Source organism: Saccopteryx bilineata, chromosome 6 (assembly GCF_036850765.1).
Source record: "Saccopteryx bilineata isolate mSacBil1 chromosome 6, mSacBil1_pri_phased_curated, whole genome shotgun sequence".
Taxonomy (NCBI): Eukaryota; Metazoa; Chordata; class Mammalia; order Chiroptera; family Emballonuridae; genus Saccopteryx; species Saccopteryx bilineata.
In genome coordinates, this window is record NC_089495.1 from 202323612 (window position 1) to 202350962 (window position 27351).

The window sequence follows — 27351 nt, forward strand, 5'->3', positions numbered from 1 at the left end:
AAGACTCAAGTTATAAACTGCTTCCTTAATTATTACCAAAGAATATTAGATATGTTCATGAAAGTTTTCTTTTCTACATCTCCATTCTTTGACCATTGATAATCACTGGTATGTATGGTAATGTTATTAATCAGAATCTTTTCCCCTCTAAAAAGAAATGGTTGGATTATGGCATTTGGATTGAAAAACTTAAAATATGTTTTGTTCAAAAATTATAAATTAGTTAAAAGGGAAATGAGAGCAGAAAGAAAAAAATTTATACTATTTTATTCATTTTTTGATGGTTGGGTTCCACTTGGTTGCTGCTATATTCCTTGTCTAGCATGTGTTCTTTTTATTTTTTTAATAATTCCAGAGGGAAAGTTGGCTACAAATTAAAGGATTACTAAATAGCCAGAAAATTTCTTCACTGCTTTAGCTGAAGTTAGCCTCTAATTTTTCTTGATTCCCTCCCTTGTGACCTCAACTAAGTTTCTAATATTTGCATTTTAAAATTATTTTATGATGTGGCAGGTGTCTACTTGCTATAACTGTTCTTTAATTTGTGACATCAAAACACCAGAGAATGACCTTCTAGTATCATTTAGGTGGGAAAGTGCAGGTATAACTCTCCACTTTGAAAGATTATAAGTTCTTTGCAGCAAATGCTGGCTCCGAAATCTATGGCTAGACACTTGTTTTGGATGGCACTGGCAAGATTGTTTGAGTTTTGTGTTTCTACGTGCCTTTGATTAGGGAGTAAAATGCTTGCTTGTCTGTTCACATCAGCAGTATCAACCTTTTTACCTCCATCGTTTTCTGTAGTGTTTTATTGTGGAGTTTCATATTTAGGAATTTAAATGTAGCTTTCCCTTGCCTATTTGACTCTCCTGAAATTTTCATTACTTTATGTAGCAATATCAGGTAAGACAAGGACAACATTTACCAGATTCAGCCAGTGTCATAGAGTAGGCAGTTTCCAGATTAGCATTAAACCAAAAAACGATTCCAGTTCTGAAAGACACTAACAAACTGGAATGCGTTCCGAAGTAGGCGTTGAGCCTTGTGAAGGCTTTAGAACCTGTGTGGAATGAAGACTAGTAAAAGGAGATAAGGGTGCTTTGCCTGGAAAAGGGAAGAAATGATGGTTATTTGAGGGGCACATATAATATAAAAAGAATGAAGAGTCTTAATCGGACGTATTCCAGTGGGCAGATGATGTTTAATGAATGTTACATAAAGCAGATTTAAGCTTCATAAGCAAAAATCTAACAAGAATTGTCCTCCAGTGGAATAGGTAGCCTCACAAAATCATTGGACTTATCTGAACAGGGGCTCAGATCACTGACTGCGAATCACGAATGCTGTACAAGGAATTCCAGTACAGAATAGAAGGCTCAAATGACTTCAGAGTCCCCTCCTTGAGTGTAAGCCTTTTATTAGATTTGTTTTTCATCCTGTAGGATGGGATAAAATACATGTTAGTGGGAGAGCTGATTTTCATTTTCATTTTCATTTTCTTTTTTCTTTTTTCTTTTTTTTTTTTACAGAGACAGAGAGAGGGATAGACAGGGACAGACAGACAGGAACGGAGAGATGAGAAGCATCAATCAGTTTTTCATTGCGTATTGCGACACCTTAGTTGTTCATGGATTGCTTTCTCATATGTGCCTTGACCGCAGGCCTTCAGCAGACAGAGTAACCCCTTGCTCGAGCCAGCGACCTTGGGTCCAAACTGGTGAGCTTTTGCTCAAACCAGATGAGCCCACACTCAAGCTGGCGACCTTGGGGTCTCGAACCTGGGTCCTTGGCATCCCAGTCCGACGCTCTATCCACTGCGCCACCACCTGGTCAGGCTATTTTCATTTTCTAAAGCTGTGTTGTGTTTCTGTTTTAGTCAGGCAGACTGATGAAGTCTTCCCAAGTTAGGGAGGGCCAGAACAATTTGTCCATATTGACTGGGTGGAAATTTAGTCCACGTACCTCCTTTAACTTATGTTAACACGTGAATCTTGAAGAGGTTCTTTCCCCAAGTTGTTATTTCCAGTCCCTGTGTGATGGTCTTAAGGGACTTGCTTTAGAGATTTGTCCAGGAAAGTGGCTCACCCAAGTATAAAGGCTTGGCTTCGCTGTAGGAAAAGTGAGGAGCTATAAAATGCTCCTGATTGCCACAGTATGAACACTGTATAAATACCTGGCTGATCTGGTGAAGTCTTCATTGTTTGTAATGAATGCCTTCTTCATGAACACGTTGTGGGGGGAAACCTCCTTTTCAAGGAAAGGTTTGGGCCTTGGACACAAGTCTGCCTTTCCTTAGGCAGGGTGATTATTTATGACCCTGGAGGACTCTATATAAAAATCTGAAGAGAACTGCAGAGTTAAAAAAAAAATCAAGAAATAGCTATTAGAAATTTTACTTAAAATTATAAATGAGTTGAATAGGCCATAAGCACTATGAAAGCAGGAGATTTTGACTGCTTTGTTTATGGCTGTAATCCTAGCATCCAAATCAATGTCAAGCATTGAGTTAGGTACTCAAATATTTGTTGAATGAAGCTAAGAGCTAACAGGTGTCCTAAACTCCCTGTTTCAAGGTCAGTAATAGGCCTGGCAAGGCCAAAGTATTAGGATAATGATATCATTAGGATATCATTAGTTTGGTGATGTACTGACCATTGCTTCCCAAAATATGTTCAGTGTCAGATACTTCCAAGAACCTGAAGGTGTGAATGAGGTTAAACAGGTTTGTTTTTTAGGCTACTGATATGGTGAATTACACTGATTCATTTACAAATGTTGAGTCAACTTTTCATTCCTGGAATAAATCCCACTTGATTATGATACGTGGTTCTTTTAAAATATTGATGGATTCTATTTGTTGATATTTTGTTAAGGATTTTTGTATATTCATGAAAGCTCTGGTTCTGTAGTTTTGATTTTGATACCGTAATGTTGGGCTCATAGAATGAGCTGGGAAGCGCTCTCTTGTTTTCTGGGAGAGTTTGTGTAGATTGGATATCATTTCTTTAGATGTTTGGTAGAATCCTGTAGTGATACCATTGAGCCTTGAGTTTTCTTTATAGAAAGTTTTTTTTTACCACAAATCCAATTTCTTTAATAGATACAGGACAATTCGTGTTATTTTTTTATTCTAGTGAGCTTTGGTAGTTTATATTTTTCAAGGACTCTGTCCATTTCATCTAGGTAATTAATATTCCCTTATTATCCTATTAATATCTTTAGGGTTTGTGATGTCCCCTCTGACTCCTGATCTTGGTAATTTGTATCTTCTTTGTTTTTTTTTTTGTTGTTTGTTTGTTTGTTTTATTGTATTTATTTTTAATGGGGTGACATCAGTAAATCAAGATACATATATTCAAAGATAATATGTCCAGGTTATCTTAAAGTTCAATTATGTTGCATACCCATCACCCAAAGTCAGATTGTCCTGTCACCCTCTATCTAGTTCTCTTTGTGCCCCTCCCCCTCCCCCTTCCCTCTCCCTCTCCCCCCTCCCCCCGTAACCACCACACTCTTATCAATGTCTCTTGGTCTCACTTTTATGTCCCATCTACGTATGGAAAAATGCAGTTCCTGGTTTTTTCTGATTTACTTATTTCACTCCTTATAATGTTGTCAAGATCCCACCATTTTGCTATAAATGATCCGATGTCATCATTTCTTATGGCTGAGTAGTATTCCATAGTGTATATGTGCCACATCTTCTTTATCCAGTCATCTATTGATGGGCTTTTTGGTTGTTTCCATGTCCTGGCCACTGTGAACAATGCTGCAATGAACATGGGGCTGCATGTGTCTTTACGAGTCAATGTTCCTGAGTTTTTGGGGTATATACCCAGTAGAGGGATTGCTGGGTCATAAGGTAGTTCTATTTTCAGTTTTTTGAGGAACCACCATACTTTCTTCCATAATGGTTGTACTACTTTACATTCCCACCAACAGTGGATGAGGGTTCCTTTTTCTCCACAACCTCTCCAACATTTGCTATTACCTGTCTTGTTAATAATAGCTAGTCTAACAGGTGTGAGGTGGTATCTCATTGCAGTTTTGATTTGCATTTCTCTAATAACTAAAGAAGATGAGCATCTTTTCATATATCTGTTGGCCATTTGTATTTCTTCCTGGGAGAAGTGTCTGTTCATATCCTCTTCCCATTTTTTTATTGGATTGTTTGTTTGTTTGTTGTTGAGTTTTATGAGTTCTTTGTATATTTTGGATATTAGGCCCTTATCTGAGCAGGTGTTTAAAAATATCATTTCCCAATTAGTTGGCTGTGTTTTTTGTTTTTTCCTTTATCAGTCTGACTAAAGTTTTTAGTAATATCTGTTTTACTGATATTTCAAGAAGTAGCTTAGACTTCTTCAACTTTCTTATTCTTTTTAAGATTTTATTTATTGATTTTATGGAGGGTGAAGGAATGAGAAGTATCAACTCATAGTTGCTTCACTTTAGTTCATTGATTGCCTGTTGTATGTGCTTTGACCAAGCAAGCCCAGGGTTTCTAACTAGCGACCTTGGCTTTCCAGGTCGATGCTTTATCCATTGCACGACCGCAGGCCAGGCGGCTTCTTCGATTTTCTATATTATTTTTCTGTTTTTAATTTTATTTATTTCTGTTCCGAGTCTTTTTTTTTTTTTTTTTTTTTGACAGAGAGTTAGAGAGAGGGACAGATAGGGACAGACAGACAGGAAGGGAGAGAGATGAGAAGCATCAATTCTTCATTGTGGCATAGTTTTTCATTGATTGCTTTCTCATATGTGCCTCTACTGGGGGGCTACAGCAGAGTGAGTGATCCCTTCAAGGCAGCAACTTTAGGCTTCAAGCCAGTGACCATAGGGTCATGTCTATGATCCCATGCTCAGGCTAGTGACCCCTCACTCAAACCAGATGAGCCCGTGCTCAAGCCAGCAACCTCAGGGTTTCAAACCTGGATCCTCCGCGTCCCAGTCCGACCCTCTGTCCACGGCGCCACCTCCTGGTCAGGCTCTGCTCCTAGCCTTTATTATATCTTAATTTCTGCTGGTTTTTAGGTTTAATTTGCTCTTTTTTTCTAGAGTCTTACTGCTTGTTATGTTTAATCTTGGGCTTCCAATGCTGATTTACTCCTTACATAGGTATATCTGATTTCTGCTTGTTAACATGTTCTGTTCTGTTTTCCTTTATATGAGCTTTAGACTAAAAGCCTTGAAATCGTGACAGGCCTCAAATGAGCAAATAAATATTAATTACAATCAGAGACATAAGCCTTCCTTAATTAATTATGAGCCTTTCTGCCCATCAAAGACTATTGTTTCGACTCTAGAGAGTATAAGTACGAAGATGATATAGTATTGGATATACTCTATCCATGGTGACTTGGAACCTTAGTAACATACCTCTACTAAAATTCTAGATTGGTTTTTCTTTAGTTGCTGTGTCATTCTCTGTCTGCATAATATTTTATGCTGTGTATAGTTGAGTTCCTGATTTTCTCTGTCATCTTAATAATAAATAAGCTTCTACAAGCCTTTTGTTGATATGCTAGTTTATTTAATTCTATCCTTAAGGAAATATTTTGAAAGTCCTTAGTAACACCTGTTTAGTTAGTACTGAGTTGGTCTTCAAACCTACACCCCAACTCTTAAAAGAATTTCGTCTTTATTTTTAGATTTATTTTTGTTAAGGCACAATGTACATACAATAAAATATACAAATCTTAAGTCTTAGTACACAGCTCCGTAAATGAATTAAAACCACCACTCAGATCAGAATTCTGAGAAAGTTCTTAGTGCTTTGGAAACTAGTAAGAGGTCACTTATTCTATATTTACATTAATTAAAAGCTCTTATTTATAGACATGGTCTTCTATTAATCAGCTAACTATAAAACTAGGGAAATTAGAAAAAAATGACCTCTCCTCCAAGGGAAAAAAGATTCATGGAATACATAGTCGTACCTCTGAAGAAAGATTGAAGAACTAAGGTTTTGCAGTTTGTTTGTTTGACTTTGGTCAGAAGAATGGGTGATTTTTAATGTTCTGTAAGGGGTTTCAGATTAAAAAGAGCTAATGTGGCCAATGCTGAAGAGTGGTTTAGAGGCTTACATGTGGTGAAATGGGCTTGAAGTAAAGGATAGATTTTATTTAAATATTGGGAAAACCTTTTCGACATTTCCATGCTGAAGTCCTAGAATGTGAAACTTGTGTGAAGTCTGTATGAATGAGTAGCTTTAAGAGCAGAAAGAAATATCTATGTTTATTTGGCTATTAAATTGCCCAGGGACAGGTTTGGATCCTTCCTTCGTGTTGAAGAAGTACAAGGTTCTGTGACCTGCATCTAATAGCAATGGAACATCCACATGGTCATGTCTTGAGTTTGGTTTTGTTTTCTTTGTCTAGAAGATTAAGATTGCAGCCCTACGCATGTATACTAGCTGTGTGAAGAAAACTGACTTCGAGGAATTCTTTCTAAGTAAGTTACTGTCTTTGTTAGTTCTGAAAAGGAAAATGCATCTACTTTTTATTCTTATGATTGTGTCTTAGTATGGTAGATTTTTAAAAGTCATTAGTGAAACCAGTCTTTCTTCACAAGGTATGTAATAAAAGCTGCTATTTTTTGTCTTTTAGTAAAATAAACAAAGACCAAAGAAGCCCTGTAAATAAAACATTTTAACAAGTTTGGGGAAAAATACTAAAAATTTGTTTAGTGCAGCAATTTTAACCTATTTCATCTCATGGCACACAAATTACTAAAATTCTGCAGCATACCAAAATAAATATTTTTTTGCCAATCTGGCAAAAAAAAAAGTATAATTTTTATTCATTCACAGTGTATGGCTATTGTTACGTTGACTGTTGTCATTTTATTTTTTTAGTTGATAATCTAAGAGAAGAGAGGTCAGTGCCCCTGTTTTAAAAATTGTTGCAGCACACTGGGTGAAAATCACTGGTCTAGTCCTTTGACATTATCATCCCCCTGGTTCACACATGCACCTGTTCTACATTCTGGATATTTTATTTAGCATTTTCATCTGAACTTTTTGCCAGTTCAGGTCTATTGGGTCAAAAGACACATATAATTTTATTATTTAGGTCGCATTGATAAATTGCTTCCCAAAAAGGTTTTATTGGCTTAGACCAGTGGTCGGCAAACTCATTAGTCAACAGAGCCAAATATCAACAGTACAATGATTGAAATTTCTTTTGAGAGCCAAGTTTTTTAAACTTAAACTACATAGGTAGGTATATTCCTTATCGAGGTAGCGCCCGCATGTGGTATTTTATGGAAGAGCCACATGTGGCCCACGAGCCACAGTTTGCCGACCAGGGCTTAGACCACCATTAGCCTTTGATCGTATAGAGTATTAATTCTAATGTTATAAACTGTTGTAATTATTATATAAACAAAGTTAATTAAACCAGGTACTTGTAAAGGTGTCTGGAAAGTTGAAGCCATTTCCAGTTCCACAGATTTTTGGAAGGAGGTATGTTAGACATGTCTATGTTAATAGCCATTATCCTCAAAGCAACACACACCTAACTATATATACTTTATATTTTCATGGACAGTAAATATTCATGTACTGTATAATTATATATGTTAATAACAATAAATAAAGCTTAGCTGAAGTTTTTATTATTTAATAACTTTTGTTTTTTTAACCAAATGCAAGTTTTGTTTATTTTTACTACTTCACCAGATTGATATTATATTAGAAATTTAAAGTATTATACTAACTTGTCATTCTAATTAGTATCCACTTTCTATTTCTTATTTATTCATAGTAAAGACAGAAAACTTTCCTGCTTCTTTCTAACCTCTAATAGTTTCTCGTTTTAGGAAAAATTAATCTGAAAGAATTATTTCCTTTCTCTACCTGATGAAGAAACAATCTATTAGAAGCTGGGTTTTTCTTAAGTAGTTTCTTGAATCCATGCGCTTAAGTAGTAAAATATTAAATCCTCGTCTTTAAACATCTGTTTAATACTCAATTCAATAAATAACTCTGGAATTTGTTACAATTGTTTTGAAATAATGATTGCTAGCCATCTTTGTCTTAGCCAGTTCTCATTATTAAAGTCTTGAGTCAATATTATAATATTGAATAATGAGAGATATTTAAGTTTCAATTTGTAATCTGTTGTAAATATGTATAAAAGTAAAGAGTTATAAAAATTATTACCATATGTACTAATAATTCACAATTACACGGTATGCTTTTATATTTTTTCATTTAGGAGTTAAAAAACAACCTTGTGGGATAGGAAGGGCTTATGTTCTTTTTTTATTTTTGTTTTGTTTTCAGAAATAGTTGAAACTCAAAGAGGCTAAGTGACTTGCCCAAAGTTGCTTAGTTAAGCCTTGACCTGATGTCATCTGATTTAAAATTCAGGAGTTTTTTCACTATAATACATTGTTTGCGAATGAATGTAACTGCAAATTAGAAATTGTAATTCATCTTAATATTTTTGTGTTTCATTATACTTAACTGAGAACTGCTTAAGAGCTGTCTATTAGCATAGTGAACTGATGGTTCTGTATATTAAAGTGTGTTTATCTCAGTGAGCTGTGTCCTAGGTTTGCCCATTGAAGTAGCTAGCGAGGGAGGCTGTGTATTCTTCAGTGACACCACTCTTCCCTCAGGTTCCTAAGACTCAGTCTGAGAACTGCCTTTTGAACTATAGCGCGGTCATTTGTATTATGCTCCATTGTGGTCCATCTTTGTCATTTGTGTGTAGACTAAATTTTAAAACCAAGCCAAAATGGGGCCAAACTGTGAGTAGTGAGTAAAAACGGAGCCAACCTGGAAAGTAGCATTTGGAGGCAGATAAAAAGTATCTATAAAATAGTGAGAGTGACATTTGTTTGCACCTTAGATTCTAAAGAGTGGGCCAGACAGATAGGTTTGGGATGAAAGAGGAGAATATGTACACTGTGTTGCCTCCGAAAGTTTCACCTTTCCAGTGGCCATTGGTGCCTTGGGTTTTCATATTTTAGGGCTTAACTTTTGGAGTCCTGAGAGTTTAGTAATTTTTAAAAAGGATAGAGAGCCTCAGGTAGCTTATCAGAGTCATCCTCACTCCAACAACAGTGAGGCCAATGCTGTTCATGAAGACTGTGTAAGAATGGTTTCTCCGCAGTGTTCTTTGGAGTAAACAGCAAGTGTATCAGTGTCTAGGAAAAGCCCCCATGAGATGCCAGAATGGACTCTGTCACCTCAGAGCCAAAGTGTTCAGAGATCTTGACCCAGAGAGCTAGATAGTCGGGCTCCTGGCTGGTGAGATACCTTAGAGCCCACCTCTGTGCATTAGTGAGTGCTCCCTCTATGAACGGGCGCTGCTTTGCCAACTTTTGGAGATCAGTTCTCGTATGAAGAGCACATTGGGTCAGAGGTGGCCAATCAGTAAAGTTGCGTTTAATTCCATACTATGGTCTGCAGACTATTTTTTTGTTAGATCTTAAAAAAATAATACTTTGATGAGCCTGACATGTGGTGCGCAGTGGATGAAGCGTCGCCCTAGAATGCTGAGGTCGCCTGTTAGAAACCCTGGGCTTGTCTAGTGAAGGCACATACGAGAAGCAACTACTATGAATTGATGCTTCTCCCCCCACCACTTTTCTCTCTCTCTCTTTTCTCTTTAAAATCAATAAATAAAATCTTATAAAAAGAAAAAGAAATAATACTTTGAGAGGAAGCTCCTTAATGAATGAGTCAGTGATTAAAGTTCACCATTTTATTGACAGTCTTAAATAGTGAGTTTTTTCAAAGGTAATTTAACTCCTAGCGTTTAGATAACTCACTGAAAAACAACAATAATAGATATTTATGTAATGCCTATTAAATACTAACCATTTTGCTAACCATTTTACAGGCCTTATTTAATCCTCACAAAAATCCTATAAGGTAGGTTGTCTTGTTCTCCCCATTTTTACAGAGAAGAAAGCTGAGGCACAGAGAGGTTAAGTTGACTCACAGTCACGTAGCAAGTGAGAGGTAGGCATGGTTTTGAATCAGGCAGTTTGACCTCAGGGCCTGCATTAAACAAACAACTCAGTTAATACTGCTGCGCTATAACAGTAATGAATTATTTAATTTTATCCAACTTGATGTTGAGGAAGAAAGTACCTAGCCTCAGAAAATAATGCACTGTCCAGTGGAGCAGGAGTGTGATTATAGCAAAGACTCTACAGCAGGTTTTAACTTTGAAGTGTTTCAGCTTATTTCATCGAGCTAAAGAATCTGCTGTTTTTGTGTTGGTTGCAGTCAGACATTCAGCGGTCCTGTTTTTTAGGGCTTGACACTGTGGGTTTCCGTTTTGACCCCATTGGGCACAGGGAGTCAGTCGTATGCCAGCTCTTTCCCATCCTCAGCCCTGAGCCGACCCCCAGAAGGGAGAATTGTGACCCAGGTCCAGTGGCTGGCCTGTCTGTCTGTCTGTCTGTGCTCTCCAGCCCGAGAACTGATTCCCTCTCTGGAGAAACCTGGAAAGGCTCCTGCAGGCAGCCGAGCAGCTTTGATGTAGAGGTAGCAATTGAACAGCTTGTCCTTTAAAAGCAGCCAAATTTCATTTTCCAGGTTGAAAGACAGACTTCCAAGAAAACTTTTCTTTTTAATGTTTTGTTCTAGCATCCAAAAAAGACCCAACTTCAGATCCGGGCTTGAGAGTTTCTCATGGCTATTCTTGTTCTAGGTGGAGGGTGGTTGGCCCACTCTCAGATGGCATTTGTCTTAATAGCTGTAGGCCAGCCAGGCCAGCCTTCACCTCCCTCCTGCTGGGCTCCAAGAGGAAGTCCACTTGACAGCTGCTGGGCACCTCCCAGTAAGCTCACCAGAATATTTTGGTGTCACTTTGTGACAGACCTGGACTTAAACCCCAGCCCAGCCGCTAGCTCGTGAATACTGTGGCTGCCCGCAAGTTACTTAGCCTTTTTGAGCCCATTTCCTCATCTCTAGAATGAGGATTATTATGCCTCCCTTCAGGGTTAAAGTGAGGATTAAGTGAGGTGATGTACTGCCATGACCAACAGTGGACCTAGCGTGTAGTCTGGGTACTTAGTAAATGCTAGTTTCTGATATTAGTATTTGAGAGGCAGTTGGCAATTGAGACCACAGTGTCTGGACTCAAGCAGATGTAAATTTGATCCCACATGTCTCATTTCATAGCTGTGACCATGGACAATTGTCCTGATCTCTCTAAAAGTCAGTTTTCTCACCTGTCAAATGGGGATAATATCAGTAGGCACTTCGTAGGCTTGTTGGGAGGACTGGTTGAGCCAATGAATGTAAAACACCTTTTACAACGTCTGGCACGCAGAAAGCCAGTGATTACAGCCCTTTCTCATTATTGGTGTGTTAGTGTGCCTGTTGCACAGGCGTCCTGCTCTGTTTTCTCTCCTAATGACCCATTTGTTATCGTTTAGTATATTGTGTACTTCGTTGTGTTCTGAAAGGCAGAAGATACCACTTACTTCTTGAGTCACTGCTCCAAAGGACAGATTCTACCCACCGATTCTTTTTTCTTTATCCCGTTGCTTCAGCTTTTCTCCCTGTCACGTAATAAGAAGCAAACATTCAGTGGGGGACCCCTCATCCAGCCAGAGGCATTTCTTAGAGATGTGAGAATTGAACTGCTTGGATGTCTGAGCACTGACCTGATTTTTGGTAAATTAAACCAAGGAGAGTCCTGCCCAATTTTGTCATTCCTGGAGGTGATGAACGGCCTTTTGTTAGAAATGGTGTGCCTTCTTATTCAGCTCCAGCTCCCCAGAGCCCCACTGCTTTCTCCTGGTTGTTTGTTTTGGGTGAATCATTCAGTAGCACACTGGGTCACCTTAAAGAAGGAAGACGGGAAGAGGAGGCCAGAAAGAAGGACGTAGACTTCTCAGCTGGGCTCAAGTGAAAACCCCCAACGGAACTGAAGTAGCCTGCCTAGTTTTCCAGAAGAATTTGAGACCAGGAAGCAAAAATAACAGAATTACATGGAAGTTGGCATGAAGTGTTGAGGGTGCATTATACAGAGTGAGGAAACTGAGGCTCAGAGAAGAGAATTGCTGTGCCCAAGGCTACACAACAAGGTGAAAACGGCTGGAGCTAGAAGGCTGGTTGTCTGACTGCATTCAGTGTTCTTTCAACTCTTGTTCTTGCCCGTGGGTCCCCTGGCCCATTCTGTTAGTATAATCACAAAGGACTGTAACTGCCATATATTGTATCAATAGTTGAATAAATTTCTACCAATATTTAAAATATAGTCAATATTTATCCTCCAAACCCACACATATTTATACTTTATTGTTATTTTCTAGGGTGTCAGATGCCTGATACATTCAATTCATGGTTTCTTATAACTCTTCTTCATGTCTGGTAAGTGAGCAATTTAAGCGAAGTCACCAAATGTATATATATCTTTTAAACACTGCTGACTTGTAACGTATAGCCTTCAGCAGGGCTGAGTATATGAAATGGCAGTTGTTCAGGCATTAAAAACTGTTCCTTTCATTTTAATAACTGGTGTCTTGAAGCACATTTTTATTAAAGGTCAAAGCATAGTCCCAGAAAGAAGCTAATATTTGTAGGATTTTCTCGAAGAACACCTAAGCCAGCGAACAGTGCTATCAGTATCTTTAGGCGACTCTATGAGCTTAGAAGGAAAGTTCTCCGCCTTGGCTGTTTTTCGGAAAGTTCACATTTACGTAAAAGTGGTTTGAATTGGGAGAATCCGTGGTCATTTTCATTGCTGGTCATCAGAAACCTATAACAAATTATAGCGCTGACATTTACGCCTGTACCTCTGAAATGTGCATACAGGTTAGATTCATGCCAGAGTTGTTGCATGTAAAAATATTTAACACCTTAAACAGTATATTTTTTCTTCAGCTGCGAAATAAGTGGCCAAAAAAAATTAATTTTTCATCTAACATTACACAGTATTAAAGGTCAGAAGGATATAGGAGAGACATTGAAGTGGGGGCAGGGGAGTGTATTTATTGAACTGGCAGGTTTTGGGAAAGTAAATTCTGGAGAACTAAGTTTACTACTTTGACCATAGTGAGTATCTGAGGAACGTGGGGAATGGCCGCCCTGTCAAAAGGGCCCTTGTCTGAGACTGCCTTCAGCTGAGCTTTGCGTCACAGGGTTGACTACTATATAAAGACTTTTTGGTTTTGATCACCTCTGAAATATGTCTTCTTCTGAACTCACTGAGTCACTGAGATTGGCTAAGGGACCTAAGGTGGCAGTTCATTTTATGCTTTTTTTTTTCCGAGCTGGAGGTTTATTGAGGGCACACTATGTCCTGGGAGGCTTGCTGGAAACGAGCGATCGTGCCTAGACCCTCACAGCTTAGCGGGGGAGAGGAGATGTGTAAGATGCTCAGTTATAAAGCAGAATGGCTGAGTCTCTAATCTGAGCAAGTAGTGCTTGTAGGATCCCAGAGGAAGCCACAACTCTCAAAACCTTGACTAGGTCTACCTGTTTCTCTGACATGTGCCATGTCTTGTAGTCGGGCGGCCGAGAAGGCAAAGTGCCTTCTGTCTGAACGGTGGAGCTTAGGAAAAGCTTCAGGGAAGGAAGCTGAACACACCGAGAGAAAAACTACTTTTTCAGGAGGGGAGGCCCGCAGAGGTGGCACTCGGGCTTCCTCACTGGGAAGCGGGAGGGCTGAGCGGTCAGGCCGTTCCCAGAGGAGCTCAAAGATAACATTCAGAGGCTGTATGAAAGACCCTTTATTGCCCTAGAGTTAGAGGTATCGGAGTGTTCGAGGGAGTGGATGGCAAAATAAAATACCTAATCCCTGTGACCACATCCCAAGGTCAATACCTGACTAATAGCAGCTGGGAGAACCTTGAAACTCCTTGCAGCTCTTTCAAGTTGACCACCATTTCCAAATGCGTGTGCCGGGCCCTCCTTGCTGAGGTTGGTTTAATTTCTCGGAGGAGCGGGGAGGGCCGCATACTGGGAGTGGGAGGAGGGAGCTGTCAGCAGCGGCTTCAGAGCCACCTTCGCCCTCCCCTCCCCCCTGCCCCCCTTAGTTCTCCTATCCGCAGGCCCTTGTGGAATGCTCAGCAGCTCTTCAGCTTGAATCAGCAAACCGATTGAGGGCCTACTGTGTGTTCAGGATGGTGGGGCACTGGGGAGGAGGATATGACGTGATGTGCACCTTCAAGAAACTTAGTCCAGTGTCCGTAATGGACTACGGTGAAAAAAGCTATGAGCCCAGGGCACCAGCAGACACTGTGGAAGCACGAGGAGGTGTGACTAAATCCCAATTTGGAGGTGGGGGGGTTGGGTACAGAGTGGCTCTGGGTAGAGGTGACATTTGAGATGCACCATGAAAGGGTGAGAGGAGTTTTTGTCAGTGAAAAGAGGGCATCTTAGGTGGAGGGACTATCAGGAGCAAAACACAGATCATAGACAAGAACATGGAAAGTGAAATCATCCAGGCACAAAAAGACAAATATTATATTATTCCACTCACATGAAGTACCTAGAATAAGCAAATCCATAGAGACAGAAAGTAGGTTAGAGGTTATCAGGGGCTGAGAAGAGACAGGAATTGGGAGTTATTGCTTAATGGTTAAGGAATTATTTGGTGTGATTATAAGCTTTAAAAATAGATAGTGGTGATGGTTGCATAACATGGTGGATACAATTAAAGCCACTAAATTGTACACTTAAAATGGCAAAATGTAAAAAAAAAAAAAAAGCAAAATGTATGTTTTTTTTGCCGGGGGTGGGGGTTAAGAAAAAGAACTTGGAGTATATAAGGGCAGCCAGTTGTCTAAGTGTCTGGGGCAGGTTTGTGGAGCAATGTAGTGGGAAGGGTCATCGGAAAGGCAGTTTGGGACCCCAGTGTGCTGTGATCAGCCAAGAAGACACGGGGAGTTCTCTCTTCTAAGGGATAGGGATGTCAGGAGGAGTGACGGACCCACTCCAGGTCTATACAGAAGCTGTGTTCTTCTAACCCTTTTCTGTTAACCTGCAGCTCCAAGGAGAGTAACTAAGGGATAGCCAGATCCAATATCACAGGACCTAGTGGACTTGCCAGGGATGTACAAGGATTGAAATGCCTCCTGCAGGTGGTAGTGGGGAGGCTTAGAAAGTAGTCATTAATGTCTCAAGAATCCCCGTCCCTCCAAAAACTAAAACCCCAAACCACCTCATAAACAGAATACCCTGGCTGTGGACTCTCCAGAAGGGCGAGTCAAGGGGGATGGCTCCGTGTGGGGCTCTTAGAACAGGGGCAGAATTTCTCACATCCTGTTCGTTCCCTGGAGGAGGTGTTGATCCTTCCCTTATCCTGTCTGCTTCTCTAGTTCCCAAGGTTTCTGTGTATTGGCATTTAGGACTGGGACCCCTCCAGAGGGACCTTATCAGTTGTGTATTCCTGTGAACTTGCAGCTGCAGTGACTGTGTGTCCTTTGTCTTTGCTGAACAAGATGAGTATTGACTGTAGCCACTGAAAAAGTGCTGAGAGGTTGCTGTCTGGGCTGTCCAGCATCCCACAAGAACTTGCTAAAAGCAGGCCTCCTCCCTTGTTTTTTGTCTTGGTCAGTGGCCTTAAGATCTATTCAGGTGCATTTTACCGTGTGACCCAGAACACACATGTATCCGATACAATAGTTTTGTAAAAAATCCTTACATTGTCAGATAATCACTGATATTTTCTGTTCCATTTGACTTCATTTTAAACAAAATCTGAGATGTTACCCACTAAATCGATTTATTGGGTTATTAGCAGTAGTACCTGAAAACTGGTCTTTGGCCTGCAACTTCCCTCCCTTGTGCCAATTAACTTTGATAATATTTAATATTAATGAACGTCTCTCACTGCAGATTGGATCAGTACACACATACACACACAATTCTTACTGTTCTCCGTTGTCCTCAGGATAATGTATGTTTCTTAGCATGACATTCATAACTCACCCTTTACGGGTCTCATCTAGTGCCTCTGGGTACCGTCACCACCATCCTTCCTCTGCAAGAGAAAGTGAACCTACGTCATAGAAATACAAAGTCTGCAGTTTTCTTCTGCCCAGAAAGCCTTCTTCCTCTCCTGACAAACTCCTGTTTTTCATTCCTTATGCAGCCCAGACAGCATCTCCTCTCTGCAGCCTTTTCTGCCCTCTGAAGGCAGTTAGTCCCCTTTTGTGTCCCCTTAGTGTTTCGGATACCTCTGTTACAGCACTCACCACACAGTGTTTTTATATTCTAGCGTATCTGTACCAGTTTTCTTTGTGGATGATGAAATGATTGAGAACAAGAATTATTTTTATTACCTTTTAAGAAAGGAATGAAAATGAGCTATATCTTCTCCTCAGTCCCATCTCTTACTCTTAGTTTTCACAAGTGTTTATGAAATAAATGATGACCTCAGATCTGACTTGGCTCCTGTGGCCATGGGGAGGGTCCTGGCCACAGCTGTTGATCAGGTGAGAGTAGCGCAGCTCTGCTCCTCCTGAAGTTTCCCTGGGCGGCGAGGCATATATAGTTGGCATTTTATGTTGGCGTTATGAATATTAATAGATTTGTAGAGACTCCCCTATTAACGCTAATGTCTTCTAAGTGTACGAATTAATTTTAGAAAATGCAGTGGAACAAATAAAATTAGGATGTGCCTGTGTTGGAGATGGAGTGGGGAGAGAGTAAAATGCAGTTTGTATTTAAAAAAATTATTTTACAGTTTTATGTCATAGATATAATAACTACTAGGTCCTTTATATATTACCTTTTATTTACTTAAATACATTATCTCACACATTCTTACAACTGCTTTATTTACATATGAGGGATCAGAAACTTAGAGAAGTCAGAGAACTTGGCCAAAGAACCAGTTAGAGCCTGGTAGAGAGGGAATTCCAGTGTAGGTCTGGCTAGCTCAAAGTATTGAGTTGTTTTTCTCATTGATAATTAAAACTACCAAAGTAGTGAATTAAATATTTATTTATTTAAGTAAGTGAGAGGTGGGGTGGCAGAGACAGACTCCTGCATGCGCCCCGACCGGGATCCACCCAGCAACCCCCTACAGGGTGATGCTGCCCATCTGGGGCTACTGTTCTATTGCTCGGCAATTGAACTATTTTAGTGCCTGAAGGGAGGCCATGGAGCCATCCTCAGTGCCTGGGCCAACTTGCTCAAACCATTTGAGCCATGGCTGTGGGAGGGGAAGAGAGAGAGAGAGAGAGAGATAGAGAGAGAGAGAGAAAGAAAGACAAGTAGGGAGGGGTAGAGAAGCAGATGGTTACTTCTTTGTGCCCTAACCAGCAGTCGAACCTGGGACTTTTACACGCTAGGCCAACACTCTACCACTGAGCCAACCAGCCAGGGCCTAAATATTTACTAATGTAATAGTATTTAATATTAATTAATACTAATAATATTTAACATTAATACTGTTACTTAAGTACCAGCTTATACTTAAACATAAATCCATAAAATTATAGCATTTATCCTGTCATTGAACCTATTGTTTGCAGCAAATTTGTTCCCCACCCTCACAGAGCTTAGAGTTTGGAAGAGAGACAGGACACAAATCACTAATAAAACAGAGCTGGGAGAGGTGCTCTGAGAGGAAATGCTAGGGCTCTGGGAGTGGAGTGGGGCGCAAGTTAGTTGGTGGTGTGGGTCAGTCAGGGAGGGCTTCACTGAAGAAGTGACATTTACACTGACACCCAAATGATGAATAGAAGTTGGCAAGTCAGAATACATGAAAAAGCATTCCAGGCAGAGGGACCTAGTTTTCAATCTTTTTACCAGTAGGGTTTTTTTTTCTTCTTACTGAAATTTTATGCTCAGCCACAATGTATGACTAGCAAAAAAATTGCTACTCGAGCCTTGACCAGATGGCTTGGTTGTTTGGAGCATCATCCCAAAGTGCAGGGGTTGCTGGTTTGATCCCCGGTCAGGGTACATGCAGGAATGGCTCGATGTTTCTGTCTCTCTCTCTCTCCCTTCTTCTCTCGCTAAAAATCAATTAAAAAAAAAAAGGATTCCTATTCAAGTTGAGGAAGTGGGAGTGATATGCTCACTTCAGGTCTTCACAACATGCCCACGGGTACGGGGCCCTTACAGAGCTCCATGGAAACTCAGAATACAGTTTAAAACCACAGATCTAGTCCAGCCCCCCATTTTACAAATGGAGAGACAATTTGGCCAATTTTCGGGGATTTGTCATAGTCCTCTTTATCAGTAAGGGGGGATCTAAGGCTCAAGTCCAGAGCTGTTAGGGGAACTGCTTCTTCTCCGACTCTTGGCTTCTTGAGGGAGCGCCCCTTTCGGTGGTCATGGGAGAGGGTGTGGTTTCTTCCTCTGAATGTGAGCAGCGTAGTACTGACCCATCAACTGTATAAAACTGGGTTCTTGGCACGTATCGTCTGTGTCCTGGGCAAGGCAACAAGTAAACCTGAAAATAGTACAGGGTGACAAGTGCAGAGAGCAGACATACAGATCTTACGGGAGCCCAGGGGGAAGGGGCCTTCCTGGGGATGGTCAAGGAAAGCAGTTAGATTGGCCTCTGGGGGCTAGAACCAGAGGACGGGGGTCTTAAGGAGTTATTAAGGGAAAAAGTAATTGTAAACTAATTTTTAAGATGTTCTAAGTGAGAAAGAAAGATGAGAGGATGATCACTAGAGGGAGAAACAGGACGGGGTTGGTGGAGGCTATTTTGTTATTTTCTTATTTTAAGGTGGGGAAGCACTGCAGTGTTTTTATAAGCCTAGGGGAAGAAGCCTTTGGGAAAGAAGAGAAGTAAAGTGTGGAGGTGGGAAGGGGTGGGAACACAGACGGGTTCCAGTCTCCGTCTGGCCAGAGAACGGCCCTGGCAGACGCTCGCGGCCTTTGCGAGAGGGCTCTTTAAAACCGCCGCTGCAGTTTGGACGAGGCTGCAGGGCTTTCCAGCTCGCCCAGTTCCGGCAGCTCCAGACCTGCTATATATGGTGAGCCCTGGCCATGTGCACAGCCTTTTTCTCTCGCCCGCAGCCAGAGTCGCTCTGTTCAAACACCCACACGTAGCTCTTTGCCCAAACCAAAGGCCTCCACAGCATCATTTTACTAAGATTGCATAACCTGGGAACACCGGTACCTGCTCCCAGGAGCTGTTCTTCCTAGTGGGTTTGACAGGCCCGCCTCGGGCCAGGGGTGGCTCCTGGAGGAGGCTCACTGTCAGGTGAGATGGCTTCAGGAAGTGCCTCGCCCCATTTGTCCCCTTGCCCACAGGCTGTCCCTGTGGCCCCTGTCCTCCGCACATAGAGGTTAGGAAACCAGGTGGAGATAGCCATGTACACAGCCCCAGGAAGGGGTCTGCGTGCCAGCTCCCAGACAAATAAACTCATTCATTAGCATGCTGCTGAGGTCGAGCGTGGCCATGTAGGCTCTGCTTTCTTGGCCTCCGGTGGTGGCAGTTGGGAAACAAGCTCCGTGAAAGTCCTCTTTGGGGTTCCTTCGCAGCAGCCAGATTGACAAACCTGCCTGTGTGCCCGCTAGTCGTCATTTGATTCAAAATCAGACCCGCGGAGCAGCTTACAAACTATCATGAGGGAGAAACAAGGCCAAGACTCAACTGGCATTGTCAGAAGGCCCAAACGGAGCATGCGAGACGCGAGATGGGGACGTGCAGAGCCGCCAGCACGGGGCAGGGGGCAGCGGGCAGCGGGCAGCCTCAGGAGTGACCAGGCCTTTCTCCCAGCCTCAGGCTGAGAGGAGGGGGCGTGGCCAGGGAAGCCTGTTCCTTTGAACCCTGCAGGCCACGTGGTCTTCTCTCTTCTGATCTAGCAGGGAGAGGCTCTTGGGGCTGTGCTGTCACAGAATGGGGAGACAGCCAGTGCTGGTATTGTGTTGGGAGACACTGGCTGGGGGGGGGCAGAGAGGAGGGGAAGCTCAGGCTTCATCCCCGCTCCCTTCTTCACCACTCTACCGCCTTGTAACTTGTCTTCTGTGAAATAGGGCGCTTACACTAGACAGGTGATTAGGGAGATTGAAAGACACGGTGAATGCCAATGCATCCTACAGTATCAAGTCTCCTATTAGAGGACTTAGTAATTGATAGTAATCATTATTTGTCCTAAGGCAGAATTTATATGTTAACCTTTTCTTTATTTTGAGTTTGCTAGTCATTGAGCCTTCCTTCCCTTTCCTTTCTCTATGCTGCCCTGTAGAGTAATTAGACTAGGGCTAGAACACTTTTTTTCTTTACTTTGCTAGCTGGATTATTTGCTTTCCTTATATGTAAAAGAGATCAGTATTATTTATGAGCCACTGGAATCACTGAGAGACGGGGTAGTACTGTGAAGCTTAATCCTGCAACAATAAATTGTAGGTTATCAAACTTGGGAGTGCAAATGGAATTGCTCCTAAACAGAGAATAATAGTCCATGCACAGATTGTCTATACTCAGAGGAGGTGCTTAGCACATTCTTGATGAGTGAATGATTAAATTACTTAATGCAAGAACTTTTTTATTTCTAGATTTTTCTCATTTTTATTTATTATTATTATTTTTTTTGTATTTTCCTGAAGTTGGAAACAGGGAAGCAGACAGACTCCCGCATGCGCCCGACCGGGATCCACCCGGCATGCCCACCAGGGGGCGATGCTCTGCCCATCTGGGGTGTTGCTCTGTTGCAACCAGAGCCATTCTAGCACCTGAGGCAGAGGCCACAGAGCCATCCTCAGCGCCCGGGCCATCTTTGCTCCAATGGAGCCTCGGCTGCGGGAGGGGAAGAGAGAGACAGAGAGGAAGGAGAGGGGAAGGGTGGAGAAGCAGATGGGCGCTTCTCCTGTGTGCCCTGGCTGGGAATCGAACCTGGGACTCCTGCACGGCAGGCCGATGCTCTATCACTGAGCCAACTGGCCAGGACCTTTTCTCATTTTTAAACATTCAGCCTTTTATTTTTTTTATATACTTCTTTCAGGTAGTCAGTTTTCATTTTAAAATGTTTGTTGTCCTGATCTAGATGGTTTCTTTTAAAAAAGATTTTTATAAATAGACTATATTTTTTAGAGCAGTTTTATGTTCACTACAAAACTGAGCAGTGCCCTGGCCAGATAGTTCAGTTGGTTAGAGCATTGTCCCGAAGCACAGAGGTTTCTGGCTCGACCCCTCGTCAGAGCACAGACAGGGGCAGATCAATGTTCCTCTCTCTCTCTCTCCCTTCCTTCCTCTCTCTAAAAATCAATAAAATAAATATTTTTAAAAAGCTGAAAAGAGAATATTGTTTCTTTTCAAAGCTTATTTTCCATTCTTTTTTTTTAATTGAATTGAATTTACTGGGGTGACACTGATTAACACGATTATCCAGGTTTCAGGTGCCCAGTTCTGCAACACATCTCTGCATGCTGTACTGTGTGTTCACCCCCCCAAGTCAAGTCTTCATCCATCATCATTTATCCCCCTGTACCCTCTTCTACCTCTCCCCCTTATTTTGCATTTTTAAGGGCAACTTTTATTATGTTTTAGCATGAAGTCCTCCCTCCCTCCTTTTCTGTTCCTCCCAGAACAATTCTGAAATGATGAAATTGAATCAGTAGCAAAATGTAGCCTTACCTCTCACCATTTCATGGAAGCATCTGTTCTGAGAATGCATCCACAGTATGAACTGCAGTAGAGTTGTTCTCTTTTATTTAAGCCTAGTGTTCGCAGTTGTGTAGGAGTGGACTTGACGACTCAAACGTTGTTGTTTGGTCAGAGCCTGTGACAAGTGTTAGCTTTGTTTTGCAGTGCATACCAGGAACATCAGATCTTTTGTTGTTTTTACCATTTTGAATTTGTTTCCCTCATTTCCTCCTCACTTTCTAACATACTTAAACATTTTCTAGATGATGCAGGAGGTCTTGATAACGCTTGCTGATTATGGTAGGCATTGCACCGGGCAGGTTGACCCTCCCTGTTGAACCTCAGTTGCTGTACTATTTTTGAGGTCTGTTTTAAATAAATTTTTAGTTTCTTTCCTGTTAGGCTGCCAGGAATTACTTTTTGTTGTTATAGTTATGCTTGTCTCACATTCGCCAGTCTTTCCCCTTCCGATACGCTATTTCTAATGTGATGCTAGTTTTGAATGTTAAATTACTCCCCTTGTGAGGATGAAATGAAAAATAGAATAAGTGGATTCTGGAGAGTTTCTTGTAGTCATTAAAGGAGGCAGAAAAACAATTAGACTCTTTGGTCAAATTTTCAGGGATCAGATCTCCTTTGACACTTACTAGGCTTGTAACTCTGGCAAGTTCCTTCTCTAAGATTCAGTTTCCTCTTCTATGAGATGGGGACAGGGAGAATACCAGACTGGTAGAGTTGTTATAAGGATTAAATGAAATAATGCTTCTGAATCACGCACAGTGCCTGGCACATGGTTGTGTTAGCTGTTAATTGTAGCACTTGTTTATTTTTGCAATTGAGGGTTTTTTTCTTTCTATTTCTTAGCCATTTTTAGAATAGGAAAAATTGCCAGATAAGCCTAATTCAGCCTAGATTAGATGTTACCCTAACGATTGCTATGTAAATTAGTGGAAATCTATTATTTCTGGCATCTAAAAAACTGTTACACTGGGATGATTGTGGTATTTGTGGTTGAAATACAGAGTTGGAGTTGAGGTGTTTTTTAAAAAAAATTTTCCATTGATTTGAGGGATAGAGACAGAGAGGAAAGGAGAGAAGGGGGGGGAGGGAGAGAAGCATCAACTCGCCATTCCACTTAGTTGTTTGGTTTAGTTGTGTACTCATTGATTGCTTCTCCTATGTGCCCTGATGGGGGATCGAACCTGCGATCTCTGTGTGCCAGGACGATGCTTTATCCACTGAGCCACGTGGCTGGGGCCAAGTTGAGATTTCTTCACTTACATCTTTTAGAAGATTATTTTCTCAACATAAGAACACTGTGTGTAGAACGCTACCATTTTGAAAAATAGGAGCCCGACCAGTGGTGGCACAGTGGATAGTGTCAACTAGGAACGCTGAGGTCGTCGGTTCAAAACCCCGGGCTTACCTGGTCAAGGCACGTACGAGCAGCAACAACTACGAGTTGATGCTTCCCACTCCTTACCTCCTCCCCTTCTCTCTTACTCTCTCTCTCTCTAAAAAAGAAAATATCAATCAATAAAATCTTTAAAAAAAATAAAAATAGGGGAAAAGGAAGCTACCATTTATGTCAAAAGAATACATATTCACAGAAGTTTGTGGGTACGTATGGAAGGAGTGCTGAGAAACTACTAACTGTGGCCGCCTTAGGGAGAGGGGCAGAGAGGCTAGGGGTGTGGGTAGGAAGGAGACTTAGTTTTTATTACCCTGTTCAAGTATTACCTACTCAAAACAGTTCATAAAGAAAGGAGTGGACTGACTGTATGGGCTACAAGATCAGCTGTCCGAAGACCTGACCTTTGGCTGCTTGGTCTGGCCGTTCCAGGCAGCTGACGGTCTAATGAGACTCTGCCTTCTGTGGTACTTTCTCCTCGAAGAGGAAAACACAGAAGTTCTTCACAACAGGACTACTTTCTGCCCTTAACTACCGAGAGCATTTGATTCATAAACTCAGGGTAGAAATTAGTTGAGCTTTTAGTGAGCTAAGTATGGTGAATGGATAGCCCTGTGGATTATAATCTTATTTTCCCAGTTGAACTCATAGGAATCTTCATTATACTTCTTGTTAGGAGACTGATTCATTGCTCTGATTTTATAACTTTAGTTATGTGTGATGAAGTTTGCTTTAGAGCAGCGGTTCTCAACCTGTGGGTCGTGACCCCGGCGGGGGGCGAACGACCAAAACACAGGGGTCACCTTCCGATGGCTTTAGGCGACCCCTGTGTTTTGGTCGTCCAACCCCCACTGGGGTCGCGACCCACAGGTTGAGAACCGCTGCTTTAGAGCTTTATATATTTGAAAGTTTTGCATCAAGAGTCAATTGAAATACATTAGGTACAATTTTTATTTTTTTGAGAGAGAGAAAGGAAGAGAGAGATGCATTGAGTTGTGCTTAGTTGTGCTACTGATTGCATCTCACATGTGCCTTGACCAGGGCTCAAACTGGAACGCTCTGGTGGGGATTGGGGGTCGTGCTGGCACCCTCAGGGCGAAACTGGCGACCCAGGCGGGAACCAGTGACCTCAGCGCTCTGGGACAATGCTTTGTCCCCTGCACTGCCGGCTAAGGCAGGGACAGTATTTTAGGAGAACTTGTCCTCCTTTCATTGAGCAGGCTTGAATCCATATTTTCTACACTGGCAGTATCAGCAAAAATAGGTACAGGTTATAGCAAATTTTGCTGGTTGTGTGTGTAGCTCTTAGGAGGCATTATAGTTCAGCTTGTATTTTTGGATCAGACCATTCTGAATACCATGGTTCTGTTAGAGTAAATATTCACTGAATTTGTCCTTTTTCAGCCCTGGTGATGTTAACATTTGATTACAGGCTTGAGGCTGGGAAGAAAGGGTTAACTTCTCAGAGACTCATCTGCCCTCAGTGCCAAGGTGCTAATACTGCTCTACCCCCTCTCAGTGGCTCTCCATTGTGTACTGCGTAAAGACCAGACTTTTTTTAGCATGGCATTTCAAAGCCTTTTATGACCTCTCTGGCATACTTTTCTGTTTCCTATACCTGCCCGCCCACAAAATCATTGTTTCCTTATATGTGTTGAGCTCTTCCATTGCCCTGCTCATAATGTTCCATCTGCTGAAAATTCTCTTTATTTTTTGTCTCTACCTGTCCAACTTTAGCTCATCTTTCCCAGCCCCAGGTATAGTGTTTCATTTTCCATGAAGCTTTCTCTGATCCCACTCGGCCAGAAGTAATCCTCTCAAACTGCACTGCACTTTGTACTTCTCTTGAGACACTTACCACATTCTCTAGTGGGGCCGTTTGTAAATATAGCGGACTTTGTCTCCCCTGGAAGGCTAACTGCTCCTCGGAAGCTGGGCTTCTTTTAGCCATCACTCTGATCCCCACGGCACCCAGTCAGTGACATCCCTCACTCATTGTTCATGGAGTTGACTTGTCAGTCAGCATCCTGAAAGTATCTTCAATCTGCTTTGTCTTTTCAACCCAGAGGACCGTCGGAGCCTCCTGTTACCTGGAAGGGCTATAGAACAAACAGCTCGGAAACAGAAAACACTTCACCCCTGTTGATACAGTTAGTAAGTTTATGGCCTGAGAAAATCTGTGCCTTTTAAACCTCAGAGGGCAGGTGTATTAACAAACTACAGAATTTTCAAATAAATGAAGAATTCCATTACCTCACGATTGCTGTTGATGAATTGGCCTCTGACGACACTTAAGCATCAAAACACACAGCTCTTTGCAGGTGAGAGGCTGACATGAGTGATTTGATTAATTTTAAGAAAAATCTTATGAAAAAGACTGTTGAACTTTCCCCAGTTTGTTTCTGCCTTGGAATATGCCTTATATCACATAAAGTGGCCAAATCTCTTTCCATGACCTATTTTTATTGTCACAAAGTGTTACTTCTTAGGCCCAAACTGGGTTCAGAGGCTACAAATTTAGAATCACAGTATCAGCAAATCCCAAGGTTGGAAGGGAAGTTAGAGATCAGGTTGTCAGATAGCCGAGTTCCCACCAAACATCTGTTCACCCTACAGAAATAGGCATTTCTCTACTTTTTGAGGTTATCCATTCCATCATATGAGTATTCAAAAACTCTCTTGTTAGAAAGTTTTGCTTTCAAATTTAAAAAAAAATTTTTTTTAATTCGTTTTGCAGGTGAGGGGGAAGAAGGGGGAGGAGCAGGAAACATCAACTCTCATAGGTGCCTTGACCAGGCAAGGCCAGGGTTTTGAACCAGCAACCTCAGCGTTCTAGGTCGACGCTTTATCCACTGCGCCACCACAGGTCAGGCTGTTTTCATTTCAATGCTGAGTAATTCTTTCTCTTTCTGTGTCCCTCCCATTGTTTCTGATTCTAACTCCTGGATGTCTAGTCACTTTTCTGCAATATTTAAGGCAATGCTCCTGTTTTTCTTCAGGTTAAACATCTTCTGATCTTTTATCTCTTCCTTTTGTCTCAAAAATATAATGTTTAAAACTATGGACAGTATTCCAAGTAGAGTCTGATTTGTGCTGAGTAGGAAATCTCACTTTACACGTTGAAGATACTGTATTTCCATTACTGAATCTAAAATCACATTCATTTTTCGGGCAACCTCATCATCTTCTTCCTTCCCTTAAAACATGTACTGTTGGCCCTGGCCGGTTGGCTCAGTGGTAGAGCGTCGGCCTGGCGTGCGGGAGTCCTGGGTTCGATTCCCAGCCAGGGCGCATAGGAGAAGCGCCCATCTGCTTCTCCACTCCTCCCCCTCTCCTTCCTCTCTGTCTCTCTCTTCCCCTCCTGCAGCCGAGGCTCCATTGGAGCAAAGTTGGCCCAGGTGCTGAGGATGGCTCTGTGGCCTCTGCCTCAGGCGCTGGAATGGCTCTGGTTGCAGCAGAGTGATGCCCCAGATGGGCAGAGCATCGCCCCCTGGTGGGCATGCCGGGTGGATCCCAGTCGGGTGCATGCAGGAGTCTGTCTGACCGCCTCCCTGTTTCCAGCTTCAGCAAAATACAAAACAACAACAACAACAACAAAAAACATGTACTGGTACTTAAGGCCATAAGACTTTTGCACACATAGGTAGGCACGACTCACCTGTCCTATACCTCCACAGCTGTTCTTTTAGGCCAAAGTGGCAGGACTTTAGATTTATTCCTGTTCAAGTTCATTCTGTTAAATTCAGCCTGTTGAAACAGCCTGTTGAAGTATTTTTGGTTCATGGTTGGGTCATCCAGCATATTTGTCTTCTTGCCCAGCTTCTTGTCATCTGCAAATTTGATAAGTATGTTTTCTTTTCTCCATCTTAGTTACGAAAAGAGATGATGCAGCCAGCCAGGCTGGAATCAGTCCACTGTACCATGCTATTGCGAGTAGATTGTAATGGGCAGGATTAATTTTTATGGAGATAGAATTGGTCCATTTAGACTGAACAATCCATAGTTATAACAGGAATTATCTTTTAGGTGAGTAGTCCTGTTGTAGTTGCTTAGTGACTATTTAATGAGAAAGAATAGAAGTAAGTGTGGACATGAGAATGAGATTAGGAACTAGCTTGGGAAGTTGATGGCCCTGTTTATATTCTTATATATCATTAAATATAATATTGTATTAATTAATTAATAAAATATAATTCTTGTAGTCTTATGTAAGGTCTTAAGCAGAGAGAGCCCTCTGGACTGTTTAAAGGCAATGTGATATAGGGGAAAGAGCCCTAAACTTGGCCCTGAGTTTATTTATTTATTTTTAATGGAGGGGGACAGACAGGGACAGGCAGGCAGGAAGGGAGAGAGATGAGAATTATCAGTTCATAGTTGGGGCACCTTAGTTGTTCATTGATTGCTCCAGCCGAG

The 27351-nt window shown here is 41.6% G+C and overlaps 1 protein-coding gene across 4 annotated transcripts in view; it reads left to right on the plus strand.

Annotated features, from left to right (window-relative positions):
* UQCC1 (ubiquinol-cytochrome c reductase complex assembly factor 1) overlaps positions 1-27351 on the plus strand; it is a 102414-nt gene that overhangs the window by 27127 nt on the left and 47936 nt on the right. For all 4 annotated transcript variants that reach the window (XM_066235514.1, XM_066235515.1, XM_066235513.1 and 1 more), the window contains 2 exons: positions 6378-6450; positions 12283-12340. In XM_066235514.1, coding sequence (XP_066091611.1) covers positions 6378-6450; positions 12283-12340 — 131 coding nt within the window. The remainder of the gene's footprint in view (positions 1-6377; positions 6451-12282; positions 12341-27351) is intronic.